This window comes from Cnephaeus nilssonii, assembly GCF_951640355.1.
Source record: "Cnephaeus nilssonii genome assembly, chromosome: X".
NCBI classification, from domain to species: Eukaryota; Metazoa; Chordata; class Mammalia; order Chiroptera; family Vespertilionidae; genus Cnephaeus; species Cnephaeus nilssonii.
In genome coordinates, this window is record NC_137071.1 from 35,308,313 (window position 1) to 35,323,081 (window position 14,769).

At 43.3% G+C, this 14,769-nt stretch overlaps 1 protein-coding gene across 1 annotated transcript in view; it reads right to left on the reverse strand.

Moving 5' to 3' along the window:
• Positions 1-14,769, reverse strand: part of ATP7A (ATPase copper transporting alpha) — a 204,527-nt gene that overhangs the window by 9,618 nt on the left and 180,140 nt on the right. Inside the window, exons 18-19 of the mRNA XM_079765248.1 lie at positions 2,466-2,630; positions 1,059-1,201 (exon numbers count right to left, since the gene is read on the reverse strand). Of these exons, the coding sequence (XP_079621374.1) occupies positions 1,059-1,201; positions 2,466-2,630 (308 nt within the window). The remainder of the gene's footprint in view (positions 1-1,058; positions 1,202-2,465; positions 2,631-14,769) is intronic.

A 14,769-nucleotide genomic window follows, 5' to 3' on the forward strand; every position in this document is an offset into this window, starting at 1 on the left:
ACTTTATAACCTTCTGTATTTTTATACAAGAATGCATTCATGCCCTAACCGGTTTGGCTCAGTGGATAGAGCGTCGGCCTGCGGACTCAAGGGTCCCAGGTTCAATTCCGGTCAAGGGCATGTACCTTGGTTGCGGGCACATCCCCAGTAGGGGGTGTGCAGGAGGCGGCTGATCGATGTTTCTCTTTCATCGATGTTTCTAACTCTCTATCCCTCTCCCTTCCTCTCTGTAAAAATCAATAAAATATATATTTTTAAAAAGAATGGATTCATATATTACTTGTGTTATTTAATAGAAGAGAAGACAAGGCATTCCTAAGAAGAAAAGACTAATATGAGAAAAGTTTTGACGGTAAGGCAAATATAGGTGTCAGTAGCAGAAAAATGATATGTCAAATGGTGTACTAGGAAGATGGTTTCATCAGTGGTGTTCAGGATGAACTGAAGAGGAAAGTACATGAAGCTAGTGCTGTATTTTTGGCATAAGAAGATTAGAGCCTGGCCTAGGCTGGCAGCACTGGTGAAAAATCTGAGCAACATTTCAAAGAAAGCATCAACAGAAACTGGTGCACAATGTCACTTAAGCATCTCATGAACTAAGTAAATAGCTTTCTACTTATTACAGTAGCACAGAAAGCCCAAATTCCTGTCTGAATAGCATGCCAATTTTTTAAGGAACCAGATATATCTACTCAGGGGTAATGAAAATAATAGATAATATGAATTTTTTAGAATTTGAAGGCAAAAAAGGAAATGTATATAAAGAATTAGAAGTGCCCCAGCTGGTTCTGTTCAGTGGTTAGAACATCAGCTGACTGAAGGGTCCTGGGTTTGATTCCGGTCAAGGGCAGGTACCTCAGTTGCCGGTTCGATCCCCAGCGCCGGTTAAGGCTTGTGCGGGAGGCAACCAATCAATGTTTTTCTCTCTCTGCCTCTCCCACTCCCTTCCACTCTCTCTAAAAATCAATGGAAAAAATAAACTTGGGTAAGGATTAACAACAACAAAAGAATTAGAAGTTACTACATACCCCACCCCAACAACTAAGTAAACCAATTACCTGAGAAGCAATAGATCTAGCTGTTTTACTATTGTCTCCAGTCATCAGAATTACTTCCAAGCCCATGGATTTTAGAATATGGACAGCCAGTTCTGCTTCAGGCTTCACTGTATCAGCAATAGCTATCAAGCCGCACAGCACATCTAGTATAGGAATACCAAAAAAAGAAGAGAGTTTGGAATACCAAGAAAGCAGAATAATATTCTGACTTAAAATTTCAAAAACAAAAGAATTTTGTGAAGGAAAATTGTTCAGGGCTTGGCTTAACTAAAAATATCGCCAAGCCAACACAGAGTTTATACCACAAACTCTGTAACAAACCTCCATGTTTGTTTATGAAAATTTCATAGAGTAAGATAGGGGTTATTAATAAAGATAGTAACAGGAAAATGAAAAGAGGAACCTTACTGGATACTAAAGACCCCCTTTCTTTCCTTAGAGAAGTATTAGCCAATAGCCCAAACAATTCAGCTAATTTACAGGCAAATGAACTGAAAACTAATACTTTTTTTTATTTTTACGATAAAGGAGTAGATAGAGATAAAACTGGAATTTCACTGGGGGAGGGGAGGAGTCACTGCAAGTAGTTATTTCATTTTTAAAAAGAAAAGCATATGATATTTTCTGCTTCTTCCTAGACTTCAAAAGGCCTTATAGTAAGATACTGCCTTCATACTTAGCAAGGATTATAAATGACTAATTAATCTCACAGCTAGAAATTTATCCTAAGAAATAATTTAACAAAAGAAAGAACCTAAAACCTCAATATGTTAATTGTAATTTTATTTACAATAATGAAATATCAGGAATAGTTTAAATTTACAACAGGGGAATGATTAAATTAAATATAATGTATAAGTTCGATAAATTATGCAGCATTAAAATCAAATTGGAAAATATTTGGTATTCAATAAAATAAAGCAAAATAAAATAGTATGTATATAAGAAATTTTAATTTTGTATTCAATTTTATTGAGGTAAAATTTACATACAATAAAATGCAACCATATGTACTAATAGTGTAATTCTCTTTGTGAATGTATATGTATGTATATACATATATAAACCAGAAATGGAATATATACAGTTAAAACTGACATTGTTAGAATGATGAGATTATAAATATTATTTTACTTTGTTATTAGTTTTATGTTATTTCATTTTTAGGTTTTAAAAAAACTTTGATTAGTTTTTTTTAAAAAAAACACACATAGGCTAGGGAAGAGAATAAAGTCAGGCAAATGCAAGAGAATTTTAAATATCTATAATAAATATGTATTGCTAACATTTTCATTGCATTCAGGCTGCTTTCAAATAATCCTTATAATTCAGAAGTCCCTCAAAAATACACATAAAACAATAGCTGAGATCACAACACAGTCATAGTGTATTCATTGAAAACCTTACCATCAATTGCCACCAATACAGCAGTACGACCCCTTCTCTCGTGTTCAGTCATGGAATCATCTACATCATTATTAATGACAAGACCATTTCTAGTCATCCACTCCCGGTTACCAATGAGGACTTTGTAGTGCTGAGCATTAAGAACTTCTGAGTATGAAAGAGCATCTGAAAGTACAGAAATAACATTTAATGAGCTCATTTTATATTTATAACAACCCCATGAGGCACATTCTTCCTGCCTAACCTTGCACAGTCACTACATTGTATTTTTAGTAGAATGCAGACTACAACACTGCTTTCCAAATTTTGAAGAAACATACTCTGCTCTTCCATGCCCATGGGCTTTCGAATATGTTGCTGCCTCCACCTGGAACATCCTTACCCCTCCTCTCAAAATACTAAACTGCATCATATTCTTTTTAAAAAATATATTTTTATTGATTTCAGAGAGGAAGGGAGAGGGAGAGACAGAAACATCAATGCTGAGAGAGAATTATTGATCAGCTGCCTCCTGCACACCTCCTACTGGGAATTGAGCCCGAAACCCGGTCATGTGCCCTGACTGGGAATCAAACTGTGACTTCCTGGTTCATAGGTTGATGCTCAACCACTGAGCCACGCCGGCCTGGCTGCATCATATTTTTCAGGAGCCTGTTCAAATGTTACTTTCTTGGTGAAGTTTTCCTTTGGCTTTTCCCTTTGAACTTCCAAGGTAATTGAATTAAATTAAAAATATTTATTGTGGATCAGTAGTTGAATGTGGTTAAATGAAAACATACAACCATACTGACGTCTCAGTGTAAGCGTGTGACTATTAACTTTAAGTGGGCCCTTAGTGCTGTCTGGCAATTCTATTATGGTTCCCTAGTCCATTCATTCTCCATTTCTTCTATATCTCTTCTCCCATTCTCATACCAGAGGATAACTCTGCATCCTACTTCAGAAAGAAAATAAAAGCAATCAGAACAGAACTTCTTCAAGCTCTCATTGCCACATCTACTCAGCTACCTGTCTGTATCTGTGTACACATTAATCTAGCTTCCCTTCTATCATATACTGCCCCTGCTCCTATTTAAGGACAACCTCTCTACTTTTGCACTAGCTCCCCATCCTTTGCATATTCTACAAACATCTCTCTAACAACTCACCCCTCTCTCTCCTACATAATCAAATTTTCTATCTCTACTATACATAGTCTTATCTTTTAAAAAAAAATCCCTTTCTTGATCTCACTTACCTCTCTAGCTACTGTCCCATTTATCTGCTTCTGTACATATAGCAAAACTTCTCAGAAAGTGTTGACTTCATTGGCAGCTCCAATTCATATCTTCCCTTTCTCTTATGAACCCATTCCAATAAAGTCTTTGTTTCTACTACTTCAAAGAATTGTTCATACAGTACAACCAATGACCTTTACTTTAATTATCATAATGGCAAATTATCAGTCCTCATTTTACTTGCCCTATTAGCCGCATTTTACACAGATAATCACTCATATATATATATATATATATATTCACTACTACTTGAAATACCGTATTTTCTGGCGTATAAGACGACTGGGCATATAGAAGATTTTCCTGGGTTAAAAAGTCGTCTTATACGCCGGAAAATACGGTACTTTCTTCACTCAGCTTCTAGGACACCACATTCTTATGAATTACCTACCTCCTCACTCACCACTTCTTCTCAGTCTTTTTCTGATTCTTCCTCATCTCCCTGATCTCTTAATTTGTAGTGCTGCAGGGCTCAATCCTTAAGCCTCCTTTTTACCCTCTATCTAGTCTCACTCCTTATTGATCTTATCCAGTCTCATGGCTTTCAATGCCATCTATACCAGTGCTATCCAATAGGATTTTCTTTAGTGATGGAAAGGTTCTATATCTGCTCTGTTCAATACACTAGGCACTAACAACATGTGGTGATTGAGCACTGAAATGTGGCTAGCATGATTGAAGGCTGAATTTTAAATTAAATTTAACTTTACTTAAATTTTAGAAGTCACATGTAACTAGTGACTACCATATTGGACAGCATAGATCTATAAGTGGATCTCCCAAATCCATATCTCCAACCCAGTCTGTTTCCTTGAACTCCAGACTTGTGCAGCCAACTGCCTAGTTGATAGTTCCATTTACATGACATCTTCACTTGAATATCTAATAGGCACTCAAAATTTACATGTTGAAAACTAACTCCTGATCAGTTTTCCTCAATATTGCTCCTGCTGTGGTCTTCCCCATCTTATTTAAATGGCAACTCTACCCTTCTAAATTGCTTAGTCCACAAACCTTGGCATAATTCTTTTTTTTTCTTTTTCAATTATAGTTGACATAAATTATTACATTAGTTTCACATGTACAACCCAGTGGTTAGACATTACATAACTTATTAAGTAATCATCTCAATAAATCTCACACCATACATAGTTATTAGAATACTAGTAGCCCTGCGCAAGAATCCGTGCGCCAGTATCTCTCTGTGGGGCCTGGCCACTCCACTCCTGCTGCCCAGAGGCTCTCTACAGCCCAGAGGCCCATCCACGGCCAGGCGCAGAACGCTTGCCTCGTCGCTGCGGCGACAAAGCAAGCATTCTGCCAGGCCGCTCACGCTGCCCACTCTCAGCGGCTGCCCGCCTCCCCCACCCCGGGACTGGGGGACTCCAGCAGGGCTGAGAGAACTGGGCACCGCCATCTTGTGGCTATGGGCACCTCCATCTTTGTGACGAAGTGATGATTAATTTGCATATTACCCTTTTATTAGATAGGATTATTGACTATATTCCCTATGCTATACTTTAGATCTCCATGAGTATTCTGTAATAACCAATTTGTACTTCACTTTTTTCACCACCACCCCCCCTCACCACAATCCCTCTCCCATCTGGCAACCATCAAAATGTTCTATCTATGAGTCAGTTTCTATTCTGTGTGTTCATTTTGTTTTTTAGATTCAATTGTTGATATATATACTAATATATGTATGTATGTATGTATATATATATATATATATATATATATATTTGCCATTTTGTTGTTCATAGTTTTTAAATATATCTTTATTGTTAAAAGTATTACAGATGTCTCCCCCCCCCCCCCATTGACCCCCTGCTCCCCACTCCTGCCCCCTGTTGTTCATAGTTTTGCTCTTTTTCTTCTTCTTAAAGAAGACCTTTTAACATTTCATATAATGCTGGTCTGGTGGTAATGAACTCCTTTAATTTGTTATTGTCTGGGAAGCACTTTATCTGTCCTTTGCTTCTAAATGATAGCTTTACTGGGTAGCGTAATCGTGGTTGTAGGTCCTTGATTTTCATCACTTTGAATATTTCTTGGCAATCCTTTCTGCTTGCAAAGTGTCTGTGGAGAAATCAGCTGACAATTTTATGGGAGCCCCCTTGTAGGTAACTAACTGCTTTTCTCTTCCTGCTTTTAAGATTCTCTCTTTGTCTTTAACCTTTTTCATTTTAATTATGATGTATCTTGCTGTGGGCCTCTTTGGTTCATCTTGTTTGGGACTCCCCTGCATTTCTGGGACTTGTATATCTATATCTTTCACCAAGTTAGGGAAGTTTTCTGTCATTATTTTTTCAAATAGGTTTTCAATTTCTTGCTCTCTCTCTTCTTCTGGCACCCCCATGATGTGAATGTTGGTACACTTGAAGTTGTCCCAAAGGCTCCCTACACTATGCTAATTTTGGGGGGATTCTTTTTGCTGTTCTGATTGGCTGTCCTCTGCTTCCTTAACTTGCCAATCTCTGATTTGATCCTCTGCCTCATCTACTCCACTGTTGATTTCCTGTAATGAATTCTTAGTTTCTGACTGGATCTTTTTTATGTTTTCTAGTTCTACTTTTATGCTTCCTATCTCTTTTTGAAGTTCTCACTAAGTTCATCTACTCTTCCCCAGAGTTCATTGAACATCCTCATAACCAGTGTTTTGTACTTGGCATCTAGTAGATTGCTTGTCTTCATTTTGTTTACTTCTTTTTCTGGATATTTGTTCTGTTCTTTCATTTGGGCATGTTTCTTTGTCTCTTCATTTTGGTAGCCTCCCTGTGGTTGTTTCTATGTATTAGGTCAGTGGTCGGCAAACCGCAGCTCACGAGCCACATGCGGCTCTTTGGCCCCTTGAGTGTGGCTCTTCTACAAAATACCACGTGTGGGCGCGCACGTACAGTGCGATTGAAACTTCGTGGCCCATGCGCAGAAGTCAGTTTTCGGCCTGGGTGAGTCTATTTTGAAGAAGTGGCATTAGAAAACTCAAGGGGCCAAAGAGCCGCATGTGGCTCGTGAGCCGCGGTTTGCTGACCACTGTATTAGGTAAAGCTTATATGTCTCCTGAGCTCAGTAGAGTGGCCTAATATAGTAAGTGTCCTGTACGGTTCAATGGCACAGCCTCCCTGATCACCCAAGCCAGGTGTTTGAAGTGCATCCCACATGTGGGCTATGTACACTCTCTCCTTGTAGTTGAGCCTTGATCACTGTTGGCATGCCAATGGGAGGCATTTACTCCCAGGATATTCAGCTCCAAGCACTGGCTGCAACCACCAGCCACCAATCTCTAAACACTACAGAGGATCAGCTGTGCAGGGGTCCATCCCACAAAACAGGACTAACTTCAGCAAGGCTCTGGTGCCCACTGTGTCCGCTCCTTGAGTGTATAGGGTGCTTTGATGTGGTCTGAAGCTGTCCACTGGGTGTGCTGGCTCTGGGACCTCCCAGGAGGGGCAGGCCACAGTCACCACCTGTGTCCTGCTTAGGGCCACTGGTCATGAACTACAAAGTGATCTTCCAATGGCTACTACTTGTGCTGGGCTTGGAGGTACCCAGGCAAGTCCAAGCTGTGATCCAAGGCTGGCTGCCACTAGTGCCAGGCCTGGGGCCAATTAACAAGAGGTAAAGGAAACACCGAGGCTAGATGCTGCTTGTTTGAGAGATTTTAGGAAAATCTTAAGCATGAGCCAAAGCAGGCCATTTTTATGCAAAATCCACTGGAAACAGCTTGGGTAGGCCTGCAAGTTGGGTGGGGCAGGGTCTCAGGGAATCACTAGGGTAAAGCAAATAGTGTGAGGCAGGTTGATGGACTCAGATATGGTACCTGTCTGCTAGTTCGAGGCAGGGTGGGAGTCTGGCTCATCAAAGGAACAATGGTCCTTGGCAGCACTTCTGTTTGGGAGAAAGCTGCCCCTCAGCTCTTTCCCAAATGCCAGACAATTCAGTTCCTCCCCACCTGCTTGGCATAATTCTTGACTTTTCTCGTACCCTACCCATATTTAATCTGTGGAAAAAATTTGTCTGCCAGCTTCAAGGCACATATAGAAATTGACCAATTCTTATGACCTCTACTGTTACCACACTAGTCCAAACAACCATTATCATAATGGCACTAATTCATCTCCTTGCTTCTGCCCTTGCCCTTCCCTCAACAGTGTATATTTATCAGAGCAGCTAGAGTAACAATTTTAAAACGTTGTCATATTCCATCACTCCTACACTCAAAACTCTGCAGTGGCTCACATCTCAGGGCAAAAACCCAAGTCCTTTAAATATCCTTACCAACCTAGTCCTGCACTACCTACCTCTCTGGCCTCATCTCTTATCCTCTTCCCATGCATTTCCTGCTCTAGCCACACTGTTCTCCTTGATGTTCCTGAAACTAATCAAGCACAGTCCTGGCTCAAGGCTTTTGTATTTAACATTCCTCCTGTCTGAGATGCTCTTATCACAGATATTCATGTAACTTTCTCCCTTCCCCTGGTTTTTGCTCAAATACCACCTTCTCAATGAGGCCTACCCTGATCATCCTATCTATATATATAAAAGCATAATATGCAAATAGACCGAACGGCAGAACAACCAAACAACCAAACAACTGGTCACTATGACGTGCGCTGACCACCAGGGGGCACACGCGGAACATGGTGGGCAGACTGTGGCGGGATGGTGGAGCAGGTGAGTGGGGGCACCAGACCAAGGCAGGGCACTGGTCACTGTCATTGGGGCAAGCCTCTGGTGGTTACTGAAAATTCTTTGTTCCCATGTACCGCGGTCCTGCCTGGCGTTTGCACCTGCTGCCGGTGCAGGCCCCATTCGCACCCGCTGCTGGCACCCGGCACCAGCCCTGATTGCTCGGCGCCATCAGTGGGTGTGAGTGGCAGCTGCTAGCCCCGATCACCCCTCAGGGCTTCTCCACCTCCCCCTACTCCTGAGAGGCAATTGGGGCAGCAGCCTCCACTCGCACCCACTGATGGCACTGGCCCCGCTCACACCCGCTGCTGGCACTAGCCCCAATCAATCCGCGCCATCAGTGGGTGCGAGCGGGGCCAGCACCATCAGTGTATGGGAGCAGTGGTGGAGGGAGAAGGGCTGCCAGCAGAGAGGAGACTGGGAGCCGTGGTGGGAGGGGCGAGGCAGGGGCATGGAGGATGGGCTGAGACCCACCCCTGTGCCCACCGCAGCCTCATGGCCCACACTTCCGTTCAAGGTGCATGAATTTGTGCACGGGGCCCCTAGTATAAAATAAGACCCACTACTCCCAGCATTCCCTATATCCCTTACCCTTCTTTACCTCCATCATACATTATATATATACACTGAGTGGCCATTTTATTATCATCTCTGAACACATAATAATCTGGCCACTCAGTGTATATATATATATATTAGAGGCCCGGTGCATGAATTCGTACATGGGTGGGATCTGGCCAGCCTGGCTAGGGGGACGGAACATAGGCGGTTGGCCAGCTGGTCAAACTCCTGGTCGAGGGGAGAATTTGCATATTAGCCTTTTATTATATAGGATATACACTGAGTGGCCAGATTATTATGCGTTCAGAGATCATAATTATATATATATATATATATATATATATATATATATATATATATATAATATATTATATATATATACACACACATATCTATATATCTATATCTATATCTATATCTATATCTATATCTATATCTATATCTATATCTATATCTATATATACATACATACACACTAGAGGCCCGGTGCACGAAATTCATGCATGGGGGTGTGTGTCCCTCAGCCCAGCCTGCACCCTCTCCAATCTGGGAACCTTCGAGGGATGTCTGACTACCTGTTTAGGCCCAATCCCGGTAGGATCAGGCCTAAACGGGCAGTCAGACATCCCTCTCACAATCCAGGACTGCTGGCTCCCAACTGCTCGCCTGCCTGCCTTCCTGATTGCCCCTAAATGCTTCTGCCTGCCAGCCTGATCACCCCCTAACCACTCCCCTGCCAGCCTGATTGATGCCTAACTGCTCCCCAGCCAGCCTGTTTGCCCCTAACTGCCCTCCCTTGCAGGCCTGGTCACCCCTAACTGCCCTCCCCTGCAGGCCTGGTCCCCCCAACTGCTCTCCCCTACAGGCCTGGTCCCCCCCAACTGCTCTCCCCGGCAGGCCTGGGTCCCCCCCAACTTCCCTCCTTTGCTGGCCTGTTCACCCCCAACTGCCCTCCCTTGCAGGCCTGGTCCCTCCCAACTGCCCTCCCCTGCTGGCCACTTGTGGCGACCATCTTGTGTCCACATGGGGACAGCCATCTTTGACCACATGGGGGCAGCCATCTTGTGTGACAGTCAATTTGCACATTACTCTTTTATTAGATAGGATAGAGGCCTGCTGCACGGGCTGTGGCCAGCTGGTTTGCCCTGAAGGGTGTCCTGGATCAGGGTGGGGGTTCCCTTGGGGTGTGAGGTGGCCTGGGCAAGGGGCCTATGGTGGTTTGCAGGCCGGCCATGCCCCCCGGCAACCCAAGCGGAGGCCCTGGTATCTGGGATTTATTTATCTTCTATAATTGAAACTTTGTAGCCTTGAGGGGAGGCCTGGGCCTGCCAGGGTGTGTGGAAAGCTTGGCTTCCTCCATTGCTGGGGAAACACAAGCCTCCTGCTCGCTCCGTGGCTGAAGCCATCTTGGTTGGGTTAATTTGCATACTCACTCCTGATTGGCTGGTGAGCGTGGCTTGTTGGTATAGTGGAGTGATGATTAATTTGCATATTATTCTTTTATTAGATAGGATATATGATTTATTTGCTCACAGTCTTGTGTTCCCCCATCAGGAATGTAAGTTCCATGAGATAGGGACTTTCTCTATTCTGCTCACTGTTGTTTCTTTAGTATCTTAAACAGTGCTTAATAAAAGCTGTCAAATGAACAAAATTACTATGTGTCAGTGTGCTTGATACTAGAAGTTCATGGAAAAATAGAAAGAAATTACAGTTTAGTAGAATCATATAGGAAAATAAAGAATTTTAATGCAGTGTGCCTAGTACAGTTATGATTTTAAAAGAAGAGCAAATATATCTGCCTATGTACCGTATTTTCCGGCGTATAAGATGACTGGGCGTATAAGATTTTTCTGGGTTAAAAAGTCATCTTATACGCCGGAAAATACGGTAGTCCAATATATCTAATCCGTTATATCTAATCCCATCAACATAGTCCAATATACCGTATTTTCCGGCGTATAAAACAACTTTTTAACCCAGGAAAATCTTATACACTCAGTCGTATTATACGCCAGAAAGTACGGTATGTTAGTCAGTGAAGGCTTCACTGAAGAGAGATGTGAGCTGAATCTTAAAAAGATGAAAATAAGTTAATGAGGTAGATGCTGTTGTGAACAAGGACATTACCCAGAGAAAATAGTAATTTTTTTTTACTATTTTGAGCCCTAGCCTGTTTGGCTCAGTGGATAGAGCGTCGGCCTGTGGACCAAAGGGTGCCAGGTTCAATTCTGGTCAAGGGCACATACCTTGGTTGCAGGCTCCTACCCGGCCCGGACCCTGGTCGGGCTCGTGCAGGAGGCAACCAATCAATGTGTTTCTCTCACATCGATGTTTCTCTCTGTCTTTCCCTCTCTCTTCCACTCTCCCTAAAAATCAATGGAAAAATATCCTCGGGTGAGGATTAACAAACAAACAAACAAACAGTAAGTGAAATTATCTAATAAGCATGAAATGACATGTTATAAGGAGGAACAATAAGTAGTTCCATATGGACACAACACAGAGTACATGGTGGGGGGCTAGCAGTGGAAAAAGACAAGATGGGTAGTGCGGGGAGGCAAGAAATATATCCTGGGGAACAGATTGTGAACAAAGTCCATAGAGAGTGGACTTTGTTCTGCAAGAGACAGAGAGCCAGTAAAGTTACGATCATTAACAGAATTCCATGGAAGGGTTTTATGATATATGCTAACCTCCGAAACAGAAATTTTCTGAGGGGTGAGCATAGTTTTCATCACATTCCTCCAAAGGTTCATGATTCAAAAATAGATTATAAGCCACCATAGTAAAAGGTATTAGAAAGTAATATAATCAGATTTGCATGTTAGCAAAATAACTTGAGCACAAATGGGTGGGGAGGTGGTGGAACACTTAGGTGTATATATCATGTTTTGGGGCAGATGGATAGACCAACAAGAAATTCCAGAAACAGGACTTGGCTAAAGATATTCATTTTGGAGTGGCAGTGGAAGCCCACATGTGGTAGAATAAGCAATAGGCATGAATTAAATTGTACAGAGAGAGTATGTAAAATGAGAAAAAGACAAACAACAAAACCCCAAGAGCAGAAGAGGAATCAGAGGAGGATTAGAAAGAAAAACCAGGTAAGTGAGAGGACAATCTAGAGAAAGCAGGGACATAGAATAAAGGGAAGAAAGAGTTTTAGGAAGGAAGAAATGATCAACATTGCCAATTGCTTTAGTGAGGTCATGCAGGCAGAAGACGGAGAAGTGACCACTGCAGAGGGTATTAAATAAGGTAATCAGTGGACATAAAAAGAATAGTTTTAGTAGTATGGATGGGGCAGAAGCCAGACTGAGCCATGAATAAGTGAATTTAACAAGCCTAGGCTACTATTTCTAGAAGCGTGGATATAAAGGGAAAAATAGGACAAAATATTGATGGGAATATAATGATTTTGATGGAACAAGTATTTATATATTTAGAAAAAAGGAGCTAGTACAGAAAGAGAGCTAAAAAATAAAGAAACAAGGGGATATAAGAGAGGGATGTCCCTGAGGAATCAAGAGAGGGTGGAGAGCCCTAGCTGGTTTGGCTCAGTGGATAGAGTGCTGGACTGCGGACACAAGGGTCCCGGTTTCAATTCCAGTCAAGGGCACATGTGTGGGTTGCAGGCTAGATCCCCAGTGGAGGGTGTGCAGGAGGCAGCCGATTAATGATTCCCTCTCATCATTGATGTTTCTATCTCTCTGTCCCACTCCCTTCCTCTCTGAAATCAATAAATGTGAGTGTGTGTGTGTGTGTGTGTGTGTGTGTGTGTGTATATATATATATATATATATATATATATATATATATATATGAGAGGGTGGAGGTAGAAGGAGGTGGAGGAGGTGGCAGGGGGCATAAAGGGGATAAATAGTGATGGGAATATATATATATATATATATCTCCTATATAATAAAAGCCTAATATGCAAATTGTTCGACCAGGAGTTTGACTGCTCGCTATGACATGTGCTGAGTACCAGGGGGCAGTGCAGAACATTGTGGGCGTTGGTAACGTGGTGCTGGCAGTGGACAGCAGTGGAGGCGCTGCCTGCCCTTATGGGCCCCGACAAGATCAGGATAGCAGGGGGATGGTGGAGCAGGTGAGCGGGCGGCACTAGGCCAAGGTGGGTGTGAGTGGGGGCCCGACTGTCCCGCCAATCGCACCACAGACGGTGACCAGCAGTGGCATCAGGGTTGGGGCTGCCGCCCGGCCCCCAGACACTGAGAGAGCCAGGCGGGGGCCCGGCCCTGACTGATTGTCCCACAGGCGGAATGGTGGAGCAGGTGAGGGGGTGGCACCAGGCGGGGCTGCAGGGCTGCGGGGCTGCAGGGCTGCAAGGCTGGGGGCACGAGCTGGGGCTGCGAACCTGGGGGCGCAAGCTGGGGCCCAATCCCCACAGGCCACCCCGAGGGACTCCAGCCCGGCCTGCACCCTCTTGCAATTTGGGACCGCTGACTCCTAACCGCTCACCTGCCTGCCTGCCTCACCGCCCCTAACCACTCTGCCTGCCTGATCACCCCTAACCACTCGCCTGCCTGCCTGATCGCCCCTAATGGCCCCCGCTACGGCGGCTTTGTCTGGAAGGACATCTGGAAGGACATCCGGAAGGACGTCCGGAAGGTCGTTCAGCTGTCCAGTCTAATTAGCATATTATGCTTTTAATATATATATGTAAAGAGAGGATGGAATCCAGAGCAAAGATGAGGGGATTCATTAGACAAGATGAAAAAGGAATAAATCTGGGGGAGGGGGAGGTGTCTGGGAGTCTTAATTTTCCTATGTGAAAAATAAGCCAGATAATTTGCTTAAGGAACTACAGGTAAGGCCACAGGATCGTGTGAAGGAAATTAAAAGTTTGGAGTCTAATGAACAAAATAAACTGATGAACAAAATAGAACTAGAGACATAGACGCATGAAACAGATTGCTGAATCTCAGAGGGAAGGCAGGGTAGGTGGGTGTATGGGAAGAGATCAACCAAAGAACTTGTATGCATGTATGCATAACCCATGGACACAGACAATAGGGTGGTGAAGGCCTGGGGTGGAGGGCGTGGGTGGGTTAGAAGAGGTTAATGGAGAAAAAAGGGGACATATGTGATACTCTCAACAATAAAGTTTTTTTTTAAAGTTTGGAATAGCTACAGATGAGAAATAAAAGAAAGCTGAAATTAGATGGAAGATCAGATAAAGGCTAGACTTCATTACTCTATAGTGGAATCAAGAAGCACAGTTGAGGACTACAGCAAGGAAGGAACCAAGATGGCCAGGTAGGTAAACACTAGTACTCACCGCCTCCCACAACAACATCAAAATTACAACTAAAATACAGAACAACCGTCATTCAGAACCACCTGAAAACTGGCTGAATAGAAGTCCTACAAATAGAGAAGTAAAGAAGAAAGTACATCAAACCTGGTAGGAGGAGCAGAGGCATAGAAAGGGCTGGTCCAGCACCCATGTGTAGAGGTTTTTTCAATCAAGAGAGATATCTTGGCTGCAGAGGCCTCCCGTGAGGAGGAAGGGATCCCAGCCCCACACCAGACCTCTCAGCCCAGTGTTCCAGAGCTGGGAAGAGAAGTCCCCATAACTTCAGGCTGTAAAAACCAGCAGGGACTGTGGCTGAGTGACATGGAGGCTACTGGAGCCCCAGGCAGTTCCTTTTAAAGGGCTGACACATGGCCCTAACCAGTTTGGCTTGGTGGATAGAGCGTTGGCCTGCGGAGTGAAAGGTCCCAGGTTTGATTCCAGTCAAGGGCAT